At 36.3% G+C, this 16817-nt stretch overlaps 3 protein-coding genes across 3 annotated transcripts; 2 read left to right on the forward strand and 1 right to left on the reverse strand.

Moving 5' to 3' along the window:
• The first annotated feature begins 2196 nt into the window (after nucleotides 1–2196).
• LOC103927408 (phytohormone-binding protein CSBP-like) lies at nucleotides 2197–3474 on the forward strand. Its single transcript, XM_009336329.3, has 2 exons — nucleotides 2197–2637; nucleotides 2958–3474. Exons 1-2 carry the CDS (start codon nucleotides 2457–2459, stop codon nucleotides 3239–3241), a joined length of 465 nt encoding a protein of 154 aa, XP_009334604.2. The 5' UTR covers nucleotides 2197–2456; the 3' UTR covers nucleotides 3242–3474.
• A 5703-nt stretch (nucleotides 3475–9177) lies between these two features.
• Nucleotides 9178–12527, forward strand: LOC103939351 (lysine-specific histone demethylase 1 homolog 2). The gene is made up of 2 exons (XM_009349438.3): nucleotides 9178–11304; nucleotides 11452–12527. Exons 1-2 carry the CDS (start codon nucleotides 9771–9773, stop codon nucleotides 12162–12164), a joined length of 2247 nt encoding a protein of 748 aa, XP_009347713.2. The 5' UTR covers nucleotides 9178–9770; the 3' UTR covers nucleotides 12165–12527.
• A 620-nt stretch (nucleotides 12528–13147) lies between these two features.
• On the reverse strand, nucleotides 13148–15058 carry LOC103927406 (protein ULTRAPETALA 2-like). The gene is made up of 3 exons (XM_048585469.1): nucleotides 14665–15058; nucleotides 14034–14385; nucleotides 13148–13425 (listed from the first exon to the last, which is right to left on the reverse strand). The coding sequence occupies exons 1-3, from the start codon at nucleotides 14849–14851 to the stop codon at nucleotides 13251–13253; spliced, it is 714 nt and encodes a 237-aa protein (XP_048441426.1). The 5' UTR covers nucleotides 14852–15058; the 3' UTR covers nucleotides 13148–13250.
• Nucleotides 15059–16817: the final 1759 nt, after the last annotated feature.

The raw sequence follows: 16817 nt of genomic DNA on the forward strand, positions 1-16817 counted from the left end.
AGAGTAATGTTGAAGATTGCTAAGGCTTGTCACCTGAGGCATTTCATCGAGCATTTGGTACACATAATAGAGTCGCATGTAATAAGAGAGAAAAGGAGGGATGGACCAAAAAAATAAAAATAGAAGAAGTAAGAGGAAGTTATAATTTAGTTTGTCCTAGATATTTATCAAGTCAAATACAATACAAATATAAGAATGCTTGAAGTTGTTGGGTCATGGACAATAGACCTCATACTGCGTCTGCCACTGAATGCCTAATGAGGAGTGCATTCCATCTCGCCAATGTTGTTACATGTACACCTACATCTTGTAACTTTGAGAAAACATTTTTTATTTTTTATTTTTTACCTTTTGTTGGAAACTTTGAGAAACGCATTCCATCTCGCCAATGTTGTTACATGTACACCAACATCTTGTAACTTTGAGAAAACATTTTTTTTTTTTCCCTTTTGTTGGAATCTTTGAGCAAACTTTGAATGCTCGAGAAATGGAGGAAATTTCATCTCTTTTACTTCAAAGATACACAAAAGCATGCATACAAATTTCAAACTGAAAACACCAGGAATCAAATGCCTATTCAACCTTTCTTTATTTGTTACTTACATAACCCATAAGAGTGTGTTTATTCAACGGACTATTTTGGACTGGACTAGCTTTAGGAACTAAGTTAGACTAATTTGGCTTGAATTAAGTAATATAAAAATAGTGAAACGTATGATGCAGTGTTGGACTAAGTCACATACTATAATTTATTTTGTCTTTTACTTAAAAATAAAAAAAAAAAAAAAAAACTGAAATCTACCATCCACCGCGATCACTTTTAGCAGTATGAAGATGATTGAAAAATTCATGGCTTTCGGGCAAGTCATACCTAGGTTGTAGAGAAACTAAAAATCAATATCCCAAATGCAAATTTTGCTCCAAGACCAGGAAATTTACCAGCTCGTAAATTTGCAATATTTCCTCCATACTGGGCTGTGGCGACGAGGAAATTGACTAATCCGATTGAGATTTTAGTCTGAATTAAAAATCCAACAAGGAAATTGACTAATTCAGTGACAGGATAAGGGAGCAGCTGATGTGCGATGGAGAAGGGAAGAGTTGTTGTTGCAGATATGTAAAGGAGAAAAACCATCAATTCAAGCATGAGGGAGTGAGCGACCTTGGCTATTGGATATCAAAGCAGGTTGATCCACGTGTGTAGCCCAGCGATCACATATACTTCACACAGTGGTGAGCTAGCATGGGGTCATTGGTTGTATATTGTATTTGACCCCTATAAACAACTAAGACAAACTAAATTACAATTTCCTCCTACTTCTTCTAATTTCTTCTATCATATTTGTCTTCGTTTTCTCTCTTCTTGTGTGCAACTCTATTGTGCACATCATATGCTTGGTGACATACCTTAGTTGAAAACCTTGGCAGTCTTCAAGATTCTCCACAGTATCATGCATCCATCCTCGACAAGCCTCTACAAATAACAGTAGTCGACATATGTTGGCATAAACTTTTGGCATATGTAGACAGACAGGTGCCTACTAGGTGCTCGACAAAATGGCCCAATAAAGCTTTTTTGGTTGATATTATGACCCAATTATTTGAAAATTCTGACTACCCCACTGGCTCCACATCATCCAATTCATGTTGTCTATGTGTTTGGCTTAAAAATTAGTCATACGTGAGGGGGCGTATGAGGATATGAAGGTAAAAGAGTCATACATTGGTAAAAAGAGAAATATTGCAATGACTTATAAGATGTTGAACTGTTTTCTGTATTACCAATTGGTTTTACCTTTACCTTTTTATGAATATATTATTATAGACATCATGCCAACAGAAAGACAAAAAGATAAAAATGATGTAAATCCCGACTTGGTACAATAATTACAATATCATAACAGTTGTGGTACAATCATTACTCTATCATAACATTTGAATGGTACAATCATTACAATATCATAACATCAGCATGGTACAATAATTGCAATATCATAATCTAACCCTCCTAATGTTTATGTTTTATATTAGTCCAACCAATAGGATTCACTAAGCAGTTGGGACCATTTTCGTTCAATATCTGTAGTTTAGCTTGAACCAAATGTCATTTAGCATATTTCTTTCCAATTATAATTTTTTTACAATATCTTATTAATTTAAACTCTCATAGACGACAAGTTGATATTGTATCACTCAGCCAAAAACCTCTGCTCTTTATTGTAATACATTATTGTATATAAAAAAAAATGAATGAAAGTTGCTCCTCAGCTCTTGAATTGTTTGGACCTTTTTTTTCTGTTTTTTTTGGCAAAACAAGGGGGAATTGTTTGGACTTGTTGAATAAAAGATGCCTTTCAACTTTTATAAATAATTAATCTTACCATGTACCACGATCACATTATATTTCAAATTGCTCCATATCTGAAAATTTCCGGGTTCGATCGGAGAGCTTAGCCATGGCTGTCAAAACGAAACAAGATCAGATGACAGTTGGCGTTGCAGTTGAAGCCCTGTGGAAAGCTATGGCTTTGGATGCAGTTACTGTCATACCAAAGATAATGTCTAGTGTCCGCAGTATCGATGTGATTGAAGGAGATGGTGGCCTTGGTTCCGTTCTGCGCTTCAACCTTGCCACTTGTGAGTACTCCAGCTTAATCACTTTCACTTTTATATATAATTAAGTGCAAAACCACAAATACATGATCCTATAGAATTGCTTATTGATGCATCTATTAATTCCTTTTATTCGTTAATAACCGGAAAGTCACTCGCACGCTTAGTTTGAAATTGTCATTCGCACACTCAGTTTGTCATTTAACACTCTGTCCATGAGTACCCTAATTAAATTGAACAATCGTATATAAGTTTTCCAACTCTTTTTGGCCTTGTGGCTAAGGAAAAGTTGGCGAAGGTTTTCAAATTGACGCCCTGATGTTAATTAAAAAAAAAAATGTCAGATCGTGTAGAGTCCAATGGAGCACAGACAGAAAAGATTGTGGAACTTGATGAGTCTCATTATCGATATGCTTTACAAGTCATAAAAGGCCCGGCGCTAACACTGCGCAATTTTTCGGCATTGACCACATTTTTCCAACTGAAGAGAATCAGAGAGCAGGAGACATTGGTTGACATGAAAGTGGTATACGAGACTGAGAAAGAAGAAGTTAATAGCAGCGAGATTGCAATGCAGCCTGTAACTTCTTACGTTCAACTTCTGGAGAAATATTTGCTAGAATCTTAATTAGAATGTGTTATTTTTATTGTGTTTTGACAATTAATACCAATTAATTGTGCTAGTGGTGACCTGGGAAGTTCTCATGTTGCATCCCTTCTTTTCTTTAAAATAAAAAAACTGTGCTATCAATAAGGTTTAAGTTTTGGACGATGCAAAGTTGTAGACGGTGGCAGCTTCTTGAATTATTGTGTTGGGCAACCTCACTGCTTCTGTTTATATAATAATTTCTTTTCATTGCATTTTAATTTACCGATCCTTTGATGGATATTAGGCACGGATTAAACCGTGTCCTATATTCAAATTCCTAGTAGTGACTGGTTTATGGTGCCAGCATCCCTTAAATCAATACTACAACTTAGCTGAGCTAACAGCTACAACTTAACCGCAAAGAAAATTATCAGGGATGATTGCAGAGTGTTAGAGAAATGTAGTAGGTTAGGACCCAACAGGATCCTATCCGGATCCTTTTGATAAGGATCCTGGGGATCTGTGAATCGTGTCTATTCATCGTACATCGTGCGGTCAGTTTTTGTCAAGTATTTTTTTATGTTTATTTATAAATAAAAATATTTAAAATAATTTCTAGCCACACGATGTACGATGAATGAACACTGAGAAAAGATTTATTTTTTATTTTTTATTTACTTGTGATGCTGTAAAGTTTTAAGCTAATTTAAATTACGAGAATATATATTTAAATTCAGACGCATATAGTGGCAGAGATAGGATTTTCGAATAATGGGGTTATGATTTCGATCAAAAAGACATCACTAGACTATTTCGGCCAACATGGAAACATATGTCAACAACTACTGTGATATGTAAATGCTTGTCAACTGAGGCATTTCATTGAGCATTTGGTGCGCACAATAGAGTTGCACATAAGAAAAGAGAAAAGGAAGGCATGGATGACAAAAAAAGTAGAAAGAAATTGTAATTTATTTTACCCTAGATATTTATAGAGTCAAATGCAATACAGGTACAAATATATATAGGAGTTTTAAAGTTGTTAGAGTTGTGGACAGTGTACTCCATGCTGCCTCCACCACTGAACGAATAGTGAGGAGCACATTCGCTCCTGCCAATGCTGTTACATGTAAACCAACATCTTGTAACTTTGAGAAGAAAAAAGAAATTCTTTCTTTTGTTGAAAACTTTGACAATACTTTGAATGCTCGTCAAATGTATGAAATTATATCTCTCTTTTACTGCAAAGATGTTGGATAAATATCAACAATAAATGATAAATTTATATATGGTAATAAATGATAAATGTGAATAAATAATTTAATAGAGTATGAACAAAACAAAATAATATTAAACAGACAAACTGAATATCGAGGCTTGCGTACCGTAATGTCCTTAAAACATAATTTCGTCCCTACTTTGTGCTTGTAGTTCTATGGACGTCTGCTTCACCAGGATTCAATGATCTAAATCGAGATTCCGGCACCAAAAGACTAGACTTCTGGCGAATTTCTTTGTGGTTCTCTCAGTAAGAAGGTTTAGGATTGTAGAAGAAGAATTTGATTTTTTTGTATTCTAAATGTCATGCAGATGGATGTATATATAATTGCTTTATGTCTGTTCGCAACATGTATGAGTATGGGATACGTCTTTTGGGAGACATCTTCTCAAAGGGATGTTTTGCTCTTTGGCGTTCTTTCATCGCTTCAGACTTCATCTGAAAAGATGAGTCTGTTGATTTAAAATTAATTAATTAATTAAATTTGAAATTACTTAAAATAATTAATTAAGGAATTTAATTATCAGAGCTTGAGCTCAATTAATTAATATACCCTAAAGCCCAAAACTTAAGGTTGAGCCTAATTTTACTCTCCAAAGTCTATTAGTCCAATCATTTTTTAATAAAGACAAAGTATTATAAAGTGAGAAAATCTTTTAGTGATGATCAATATGGGACAATGTAGAAGATATTTCTACTCAAAAATTTGCCACAAAAGATACTCAAATGCATGCATACAAATTTCAAACTGACATAGTATCCCCAAAAAAAAAAAAAAAAAAAAAAATCAAACTGACCAGGAATCAAATGCCTATTCAACCTTTCTTTATCTGTTACTTACATAACCTATTAAAGAGTGTTTGTTGTACCGAATTATTTTGAACTGAACTAACTTTAGAAGCTAGGTTAATTGACTTGCCTTGGACTAAGCAGTACAAAAACAGTGGAACATTTGGTGTAGTTTCGGATTAAGTCACAAACTACTATTTATTTTGCCTTTTTTAATTTACTTAAAAAAAAATAATCTCAAACCTGCCAGCCACCATGATCTTTTCTCTCACACAAATCAGAGCCACCACGATCACTTTTAGCGGTATGAAAATAATTGAAAATTTCATGGCTTTCTAGAGCAAATCATACATGGATTGCAGAGAAACTGAAAGTCAAAATCCCAAATACAAATTTTGCTCAAAGACCAGGAAATTGACCAACTCGTAAATTTGCACGATTTCTTCCATGCTGGGAGGCAGCGACGAAGAAATTGACTAACACAGTTGAGATTTTAGTCTGAATTAAAAACTCAATGAGGAAATTGAGTAATTTGGTGACTAGATAAGGGGAGCAGCTGATGTGCGATGAAGAAGGGGAGCAGTTGCTGTTGTTGATATGTAAAGGAGGAAAATCATCAATTCAAGCAGAATGGAGTGAGGGACCTTGGATTTTGAGGTGCAGGAAGAGGGGGACAACAAGCAAGGGTCGCGCAAGTTAAAAATGGCGGGGGTTCCTTCGACGGAGCCAGTGGCTAATCTCTGGCCGGAGTAATTCCAAGAAGAGCAGGTGGTGCCTTTATCGAGCGCTAGCTGACGATTTTCCAAATCCGCAGTCACTGGAGCTTCGATCTGTGCACACGACGGTCGGAGGCGGTGAAGGTATATGGGTCTTGGGGGAGGAGGAAGATGAGGTGGAAAAGGGTAGAGAAATGGGACAAAATCAGGAATCAAACCTATCGATTATCGATTTATATTTCAGTGATCGGAGTGAGAAATCGTGTCAATCTTAAGAATTATTTTGGCTTAAAAATCTTATCTTTTAATAGATGTAACATTCACCAATACAATTACGTGAAATCTCATTTTTATTAGAAAAGTAGTACAAATACGGTATACATAATAGCAGAACCAGAAAATCTATTAAGAGGGGTCAACCGAAAATAACAAGATTTAGGCAAAACAAAATAAATTCATCAAATAGCACAAAATTCTTAGATTTGCCAAGTTGATTTTCCCTCATTGACGTTTTTAAGTGCCATATTAATGGATCTCTTCATGTAGGGGGTCGTAAATTTCACATCAATGGAAATTTATTTAAGAAATGTTAGCTTTTGTAGTTTCATTAAAGGTTGGCCATGAGAGATATCTAAATATTAATTCCTCACAGTGAGAGAATATTTAATTAATTGTAATCTTGTGAACTTTTTAGGTTGAAATTTCCGGCAATATTTTTATCAAGACCCATTATGCATTCTATCCTTCATGCTTTGTATGTTTTTCTCTTTTTCAATGAATATCGTACTTTCTTAAAAAAAAAAAAAAAAATCCTGTGAACTTAAACAATATTTTACCTTGTTTGTATTTGTTTAATAATAAAGGAAGGGAGGAGGTTTTGAAATTATTACAATAATTTAGAAAGGAAGAACTTTTGAATCCTAGATGCATGGGTAAAATCCTAACACCCTAAAACCAACACCTTGTTCATGTTATTTGTTAAGGGGAAATTTTATTTGAACCCATACAACATTTTTCTACACCCAACTTAAATTTTAAATGTGAATCATCATTTTTATCATATTGTATAATTACTATCAAGTACAAGATGAAATTAACAAATAAACTAAAATTTATCAATAAACTCACAGCCAAACTAAACCCTAACATCAAGCAATGTTTATCTATGTTCATTCCGCTAAAATCCTAAGTGCGCTTGTAGAGAAAACAAGTTTTTTGTATCCAGGTATGGTGGTTTTGAATCCTTCAACTAAGGCATGAATCGATTTATTCATTTTTTTTTTTTCGTTTGATTTCAAATTTTTTTAGAGTTGGAAAGATAGGTTTTTTCAATTCACACCTTCAACACATGAAGCTGAGAAGATGAATTTTTTGGGTTTCACTATAGATGGTGGCAAAGTCTCCCCTTGGACATGGACTGTGTTCTTGGTTGAATATCTCAACGGAGAAGAAGTGTTTCCCCAACTTGAGAACGAGGTGAGTGTTCCCGAGGCGGCACACACATTATTATGGCTATTGCAGAAAGGGCAGAAGATGGTACAGAGAACGCATCCATTTTCGTCACACCATATATACCCTTTCCAATAACACCTTCAAAAGATAACCGTCAGTTATGATTATGCCCCACCTGAGATGTATTTCCAGTGTAAGACTTTAATACTTCATTATGAAGAGATTCTAAGTAACATTTCGACGAAGAAGATATAGATGATTCTCAGCAAGTCTCGGTGGGGTTTTACAAAGTGAGCAAAAAAATTTGTAGACTCTTGTCCATTACACAACCAACCAACTGATGTGGACGAAGCCACTCAACTAGTAGTGGTGAGAATTACATGAGGAATATTGGAGGTTGGATACAGAGAGAGATTCGGAAACTTAAACTAACACACTATAAAATTGCCCTAATAATTGATTTCATTATGAGCAGTTATGTGAATTGCAGTAGGGAGCTCTGACGTGACAAGAGCCTGAGAAGGAGGATTCAAGGATTCTCAAATCACATTAGGTCACTGTACATCATGCGGTTAGAAATTATTGTAATTTTTTTTATTTAAAATTGAATATAAACAGTTCTTAATGAAAACTGACCGCACGATGTACGATGAACAATGATTTGAGGATCCCCGAGATCCTCACAAAGAGGATCCTCACTCTTTTAGAGAGAGAATGAGTAAAGGTATTTAGTAGAAACTCGAAAGCTTTCATTCTCGTAAACAAGTAGAAATTTCACCAAATTAGTAATTTGAGATTTTATTTTTTAAATGGGTGCAAAAATAAATTGACATTTTGAATTGGGTTTGTGAGGGTAATTTTGGTAGTAAATTTGGGTTTGAAGAAATATTAATTCTTTAATTAAAAATGATATGGGTGTAGAGAGTAAGTTGGGTGTAGAAAGAGGGTTATATGAGTTCAAATCAAATTTCCCTTTGTTAAGAGTAATGTTCTTTGTTAGCAACCTGGCAATGAATCTATGCTACATATTCTGACAATAATAACCTCATGGATTTAGGATCACAACATAAGCATTTGTTTATTTAGGGATCTTCCTAATTGAGTCCATCTTTTAATATCTCTGGATAGACATTCCTCAAGTAAAGAGCAACTTACAATAATACATTGCCATATGGAGAAAAACTTGCACTTGGCAATGTATTATTAGATATGTGACATAATAAACTTGTTTCATGTAAGTCCTCCCTCAAAGAATGGCCTAAGAAGGTTTTAAATTTAAGGATTAAGTTCGTATAACTACCCAACCACTAGGGTGATTTTAAATTGATCTAAACCTTTTAAAACATTACAAATAACTACTTAACGTTTTCAACCTTAAATATCTGTTAGGTTCACTAACATTAACGAAACAACTATAAGAATAGTATTATAAGGGGTTAATCATATGTTTAGTACTAATTAACGATTTATTTTAAGAAATAAATTTTGTTTATAGGTACTTATAGGAAATCAAATTTTGGTGTGCTTGTAACACCGATATGGTGGATTTTACCCTACAACAGCAAAGAAAATAAATGCGCATAAAAAGTGACTTGGATTTCAGTTGGTTAAAACTATGTTTTTTCTTTTTCTTTGTTTTTTAATTTTTTTTTTGGTTTTTTTGAACAAAGTTAATTAAAACTATTAACTTGTCTACAAGTTCAGGCCCAAACGATTCGTGAGTGGATCTCCTCTTTTGCAAGTCCAGCGTTGATCATCATTCTCTAAGCCCACCGTCCCTTTATTTCCCTCCAATCGCCCAATTCGGTTAACTCGTTTCGTATGCTCGCACCAGAAAAACCCTAACTCCTACTGGACAAACCCTTCCAAATCGTCCCGTTTCCGATTCAACTCGGTCCAACCAGGTGAGTCGCCCTTCACTTTCAATTTCCCTAAACATGTAACAAACTTCTACTGTATTTTACACCTACTGCTGAATTGAATATTGGGTACAAAATTGGGGAAATTAGGACTCGAATTTAAATTAATGGTAGCTCGTACTGTCAGTCTGAGTGATATTAACAGTGACTTTCTTGGTTGAATACCGTAGTTGGGGTTAGAAACAACATGGGATTTGAGGATATGGATTGATATATGTGAATTTTCTGTTCAATTTGTGTGTAAAGATGATCAATGTCTCAGTTCGAGAATCCGAAAACATCCTGTTAATGGGTCGTGAGGGAATTGCTTGAAATGAAATGCCAGTATGGGGTGTTGTGTTTTTTATTTGTTTTTGAGCTGATTACTTGATTTGGGTTAAGAAGTTGTTGTGGAGAGGGCACGGTCTAGGGTAATGGAGACACCGGGTTCAGATGGTTCTGTTTCTAAGCGGTCTCTGAGGAAGAAAGCAAGTTTGCGCAATTATGATGAGAATTTGATGGATGATATAATAGAGAAGCATTTAGGTGGTACTTTTAAGAAAAGGAAGGGAACAAAGGTGGATTTGGAGAAAGAGACTGAAACAGAGGCCATGATAGCACTGTCCCTCGGGTTCCCCATTGATGAGCTGCTTGAGGAGGAAAAACAAGCTGGGGTGGTCACTGAGTTGGGTGGGAAGCAGCAGAATGATTACATTGTTGTGAGAAATCATATTTTAGTACGATGGCGGAGTAATGTGCGAGTGTGGCTCTCAAAAGGGCAGATTAAAGAAACTGTGAGTGGTGACTATGAACATTTGATATCTTCAGCTTATGATTTTCTTTTGTATAATGGATACATCAATTTTGGGGTTGCACCAGCATTTATGGCTAATATGCCAGAGGAGGTAACTGAAGGGTCTGTCATCATTGTTGGTGCCGGACTTGCTGGACTAGCGGCTGCAAGGCAGCTTATGCAATTGGGTTTCAAGGTGGCTGTTTTAGAAGGTAGGAATCGACCAGGTGGAAGAGTCTACACCCAAAAGATGGGGAAGGATGGAAAGTTTTCTGCTGTGGATCTTGGCGGCAGTGTCATTACTGGCATCCATGCTAACCCACTTGGAGTTCTGGCGAGGCAACTTTCTATTCCGCTTCATAAGGTCAGAGATAAGTGTCCTTTGTACAAACCTGATGGAACACCTGTTCATAAGGACATTGACTCTAACATTGAAGTCATCTTTAATAAGTTGCTTGACAAAGTCATGGAACTCCGACAGACAATGGGTGGGTTTGGAAATGATATATCTCTGGGTTCAGTTTTGGAGAAACTGAGGCAGTTGTATTCTGTTGCTAGAAGCACTGAGGAGAAGCAACTTCTTGATTGGCATCTTGCAAATTTGGAATATGCAAATGCTGGATGTCTATCAAATCTCTCAGCCGCCTACTGGGATCAGGACGATCCTTATGAAATGGGTGGGGACCACTGTTTTCTTGCTGGAGGTAATGGGAGATTGATCAGAGCACTGTGTGAAAGAGTTCCCATATTCTATGGAAAGACTGTCAATACTATTAGGTATGGAGATGAAGGGGTTGAAGTTATTGCAGGGGACCAAGTGTTTCGAGGGGACATGGTCCTATGCACTGTTCCTCTTGGAGTTCTGAAAAAGGGTTCTATCAGATTTGAACCCGAGTTGCCCCAAAGAAAGCTCGCAGCAATTGAAAGGTTGGGATTTGGTCTGCTGAACAAAGTAGCTATGGTTTTTCCTCATGTTTTCTGGGGTGAAGAACTAGATACTTTTGGATGTCTCAATGAACATAGCCATCAACGTGGAGAGTTCTTTTTGTTCTACGGATACCATACTGTATCTGGAGGTCCAGTTCTCATTGCACTGGTGGCGGGAGAAGCTGCAGAGACATTTGAGTGCACAGAGCCATCAATATTGCTCCATCGAGTTTTAAGCGTCCTCAGAGGTATGTTTTTATGTAAATGATTGATTTGTAGTTCCCTTCTTTTCATTTTTCTGTGTCGTCATTTTTTGGGTAAGTTTGCAAGGCTTCCATCTAGATCTTCCTTTGTGTCTTATAGATTTTAGTTTTCAATTTTCATTCCTACTTCAGGTATATATACTCCTAAGGGCATTGATGTACCTAATCCAATTCAAACCATTTGTACAAGGTGGGGTGGTGATCCCCTTTCCTATGGTTCATATTCTCATGTTAGAGTACAGTCATCTGGCAGTGACTATGATTTGCTCGCAGAAACTGTGGGAAACCGGCTGTTCTTTGCAGGCGAGGCCACAACTAGGCAACATCCAGCTACCATGCATGGGGCCTTTCTGAGTGGCCTAAGAGAGGCTTCGTGCATATATCGTGCCACAAGGCGTAGTCAAAACTATTTGAGGAAAGTCATACAAAAGAATGTTGGACCAAGCAATGATATGCTGGAAGATCTATTTGAGAAGCCCGATTTGGAATTTGGGAACTTTTCATGTGTATTTGATCCTTCAACAGATGACCCAAAATCAATAGGGCTTATGAGAGTTGGTGTTGGGAGTAGGGAAGACAGTTATAAACAAGAGCTAACAAGCAGCTCCCAACATGCCTTAACCATACCATTGCAGCTGTACACATTTATATCTCGTGAACAAGCATGTGGGTTAGAACTGGTGACAGGAGGAGATGAAAGTAGGCTATCATACTTGGTGAAAGTTTTCGGCTTGAAGCTGATGGGACCTAGTGCCATAGGAACTTTAGGTAACTCCTTGGCAGTTAGCATTAGTAATGCTCGAAGAGGAAGGGGAAGGAATCGCATGTCTGCTGGACGACAGTAGGTTGCTTGCAGTTTCAAAGACTTTTGTGCATCGTTTGGAGTTTCATGTTCAGGTGCACACTTCTGTATATCATTGAGCCATTTAGGCAATTCATTAGGTTTAAGAGAAAGTGATCTCTTGGAGTCAAACTGTGAAAACTCATTTTATGCATTTCTGTAGAACATGTTTTAGTCTGACCTTGATTCAGGTAGCGGGTTGACTGAAGAGTCATCAACCATTCATGCGGGTATGAAATTTTGATTAGGTTGAAGATCTTGTACACCTTCCCATATTAATAGGGAACAGAATATCGATAGACATTGAAAGTTAATCGAATATTTTTGAATGTCAAGTTCTTTGTCTATGTTCATATTTCATCCTGAATATGCAAACTCTCTCTATTTAGCTTCCTCTTTTCTATATAGCATGTGTATTGATGCATTGATGAGCTTGTTCTTATTTCATCGGTTGTTTGAGAGGTTACAAAACCGTTGTGCGTTCTACTCAAAAGTTCGATGGCACAAACTTGTTATTGGTGGCAAATTTTAGAGGAATTTGTAGTTTATGAAGTTTTCGTGTAATTTCATGAAATGATTTTTGAGCCTGTGAGCAACTAAACTAAAACTCCTAGTTTAGTTTCCAAAGCTGAATCTGGAAATAGACAACGAATCCTTGTCTATTTTCTAATTCTAAACATGGGCGCTAGTACAAACCTGCCTTGTGGTACTCTCCCAACTTAAAGTATTGGGTTCTCTTCATCCACAATTTAACTTGCATAAGTTAAGTATCGACGTTATTCTGATTCTTGACTTTCATGTGTTTAAGCAGACATTTATATCACTTCATTAAATCTCTAATCTAATACACGAATTCATATCAATTAGGGGGGCTGGTTGATCTCAAAATCTATTCATTCATTGCATTCTATGATTCACGACTTTTTCCGATTCCAAGTAAACATGCAATAAAAGTACCAAAAACAATATGTAACATAAACGCATCAAATGAACATGGATAGTAGGAGGAGGAAGAAATAAGCCATAACCTTGTTCTGAAATCGAAGCAAAAGGAGGTAATTAAAGCTAATGCAAGGAGGGATGAGTTTAATTAGGGTTTGGCGTTGTGCATGAAATCAACACAGGTGCGGCAGTTGCAGTCCGAGTAGCGGCAATTGAGACACCCTAAACACACGCACGAAGTGCAGCCCTGGCATGCCGAAGCTCGAGGGCAACTCCTGCAGCTCTTCCGAGTTTCACGCTCTTCCTCATCACCACACTTTATTCTTTATCATGCACAATAAATAAATAAATAAGGTTTATTAAGTGATATTGCAAACCCTAATTTAATTAGCAGTACGATTAGAGTTTCCGAAAATCAAACATGTTATGATGTTAGATTTTTAATCTGCAAAAGACACAATACATTAAACTGAATGTTCACTTCATCAACGACAGGCAAACCAAGAGGTGAACCATGGAACTGTTCAAAAAGCAACTTCGATCATTCAAGCTAGTTTCTAGAAACATAACGATCATTAATGGTTTAACGACAATCAATTAAGCATGTTACGCTGTAAGAGTATGAATGCAATACCGTCCACAATACATTTGATTCAAAATTCACTTATTCAATAGAAGGGGCGAACCAAGGATTTGTTAACAAAGGGACCTTAAGCATTTCAAAACACTTTTGAAGTCGTTAACGAATTCATAATCCTCCGAGTGCATGTGAAAATATAATCTCTCCGGACACATGATCAATGGTTCAGGCTCACAAAAGCTAACATTTACTAGTATAGTGAGTCACCAAGTTTTTCTAGATAGTAAACATGAAAATAATAAAAAAGAAGTGCATAAAAAATTAAAATGGAAAATGAGGAGAGGGACTCACTTGTCATAGGGATGATCAGCACATTTCCACCTCCTATTCCTTGAGGCGTTATGGAAGGCTCTGCACTCTTCTTTAGTCCGCAGGCGAAACCTGCGTTCTTTCTTGCACTTGAAGCAGCGCAGCAGTTCATCCCTGTGAATGTTCCATCGTCGCCGAATGGTAGAACCTAACTGGCCTTCGTTTGAGGCATGTCTGTAGAATTTCATCAGCCCAGTTTTCCACAGTGGTACTTTCTGACCATCTTCGTCCATTGTAACCCAGATGTTGCTCTTCCATTTTCTGGGTCCCCCTTCTTTAGAATGCTTCTCGAATTCCTCCGGTGTCAACTTCCCCCTCTCTTGTAAGACCCCGACTGCGTTAATTGCAAATAAAGCTTACTTAGTTCTCAAGAAATAAGCCAACAATGTACTGTGTATTAAAGTTAGCTTCATGACATGCAGCTTCATCGTTCCCGTCCAGAGATAGAGAAGTGCAAACTGATCGAAAAATAATGTAGGGCTGTGTGTGTGTGTGTGTGTGTGCAACTTACAAATTAAAAATGAAGTGGGAAATGCAGATTTGAGGTTTAAAACAAGCACCTCTCCGATGGACCGATACCATATCAGGGAATTCGATAGATTAGAGTGAGTACCTTCGTTGCAAGATGGTGACAGACATTGGCAAGTAATCGAAAACTGTCCTGTGGAGGAAATTCTCAGCTTTCCAACAGAATCGCCGTACTTCTTGCTTGTACAGCCACAAACGACTTCAATATAATTTGGACCTCGCTCAAGTCCATATAAGTTCTCGACTGGTTTAATATCTTCATCCGTGAACATAATTTCTGTATTTTCATGTCTGATCTCGATACCTCTTCTTGCAGCTGCAGATGAATTTCTGGTTCTCGTTGCACCTGTGACTCAAAAAAATAAAAGCACCAGTCCGATGAAAATAATTAGAACAGATGATCTGGATCAATACGTATCGAAATTAATCAACTTAATCAATGAAACTCATTAGAAATAGCACAAAGACATGAAGTGAGAATTTTTATCGCAGGGTTTGATGTGTTTGAAACCTTCTTATGTTGTAATGAAGCCGAAATGCACTCATCAATGACACCTAAACAACCATGCAGAGGTAGAAAAACGTGGAAATGATGAGAGAGAGAGAGAGAGAAGGTGGGGTAGCTATGGTGGATACATGGTTGACAATTGATCAAAAAAATTATTCACACTATTTTCTATCCCTACGCATTCTCTATATTTCTTGACCGTAGAATTGAGTGTATAAAAATCGGTTTCCACGTTAGAAGTGCGAGGTTTTTCTAAAAATGGAACGCTTTTGTTTAGACATGCAGTTTGCTTTCTTCATCAGCTAGCCTTTTTTCTTCTTAAAAAGGACTAGTTGTGGCTTCACCATTGCAGTCCACTGTTTTAGGGACCAAAAAGACTCACAAAGACATTCAGCCATCCCTAGCCATCATCACGCTATTCACGAGCGTTAGGAATCGAACTCAGAACATAACTTGTGGAATACGGGTCTGGAATTCATTCCCAACCATTAGGCCACCTTGTGGTGATTCATCAACTAGCCTTTGATAGTACTTGATTGGTACCACTAATTACCTGAATATAATTTAGGGCAATGCTATCCATACACTCATTTTTACTTCTCACACACCTCTCTCAATTTTCGGCCGTCGGATCGAATAAATTAACAAATATCAATGGCAAAAATTTCAAGAATGTGAGAAGTAAAAATTGAAGTGTGTGAATAACACTTTTCAAAATTTATTATGAAACTTTCTGGTATATATATACACATACACCTTTTGTTGATATGCACATATTTTTCTACTCAAGATAACCAAAATATATGAGGTTCAATGTATTTTAAGTTCCATTTTAAAGGTCTAAACAATATGCATATTTCTTCAATGTCACTTATATAATTTTTTATGAATGATTGTGCCTATCCTAATCATGAACTGTGAAGTCTAAACAAAAGCAATTTGAGTTAATTACTAATAAATAAGGAATAAGAGCAAATAATTAAGGACCATCGATTAGGATTAGGACCATCGATTAGGATTAGGACAATTTTATGTATATACTTCAAATTATAATATGGAAGTATTTTTGCTCATCACACTCAAGCAATGGTGATTCTTACCACCATATTTATTATCGTATGGAGATATGCGTAGTGAATAAACACAAATTTTAAAATTTAAACTCATCCAATTATGCTAAATAGGATGATTAGCATTACCACCACTTAAGAGTGGTGAGCAAAAATGTGGCATTATACTATAGACATGTCTTTTCTTTTCTACCAATAGATGAGGTATGTACATGAACATGTTTTGAAGTGCACATAAAACTCAAGTATTCCTGCGAAGCTATGCAAAAGTACTTATAGGGAAAAAATCTAACAGGACAAGCACACACTTTTAATTATCCCATCCAAACAGATCAAAAATTAAAGTGCTTTTGTAGTAAGTTGCGTTGTAAATTTTATTGGTAAAACCCATTAGATTTATCATAAGTTCTAATCTCATATACGATAATTATTAAAAAAAATTCAAATAATTATTCAATTAAAATGCACTAAGTTTGAATTATTTGGGTAAGGTTTTGGAAAGTTAACACTAAAATATAGACAAAAAACACAACTAAACGAAATACAATAGTTGTTAGGAAAATCGATCAATTAAAGTCTGTTTCTTAACAAAAGTTATTTAAATTCATAAACCTCATATAAAGCTCTTAGATCTAATCCGGATCTTATCAATAAAATAGT

Source organism: the organism of the source record quoted next, unplaced genomic scaffold (assembly GCF_019419815.1).
Source record: "Pyrus x bretschneideri cultivar Hongxiangsu unplaced genomic scaffold, Pyrus_bretschneideri_v1 Contig23, whole genome shotgun sequence".
NCBI lineage: Eukaryota > Viridiplantae > Streptophyta > Magnoliopsida > Rosales > Rosaceae > Pyrus > Pyrus x bretschneideri.

Excerpts from the sequence above, each read along its gene's own strand:
- LOC103927408 (XM_009336329.3), top strand. The coding sequence starts at position 2,457 with ATGGCTGTCAAAACGAAACAAGATCAGATGACAGTTGGCGTTGCAGTT. Across the intron at positions 2,638-2,957 it reads GCGCTTCAACCTTGCCACTT|ATCGTGTAGAGTCCAATGGA; the intron begins GTGAGTACTCCA and ends AAAAAATGTCAG.
- LOC103939351 (XM_009349438.3), top strand. The coding sequence starts at position 9,771 with ATGGAGACACCGGGTTCAGATGGTTCTGTTTCTAAGCGGTCTCTGAGG. Across the intron at positions 11,305-11,451 it reads AGTTTTAAGCGTCCTCAGAG|GTATATATACTCCTAAGGGC; the intron begins GTATGTTTTTAT and ends TTCCTACTTCAG.
- LOC103927406 (XM_048585469.1), bottom strand. The coding sequence starts at position 14,851 with ATGTTCACGGATGAAGATATTAAACCAGTCGAGAACTTATATGGACTT. Across the intron at positions 14,386-14,664 it reads GTCACCATCTTGCAACGAAG|TCGGGGTCTTACAAGAGAGG; the intron begins GTACTCACTCTA and ends CAATTAACGCAG. Across the intron at positions 13,426-14,033 it reads GCTGATCATCCCTATGACAA|AATAAAGTGTGGTGATGAGG; the intron begins GTGAGTCCCTCT and ends TGCATGATAAAG.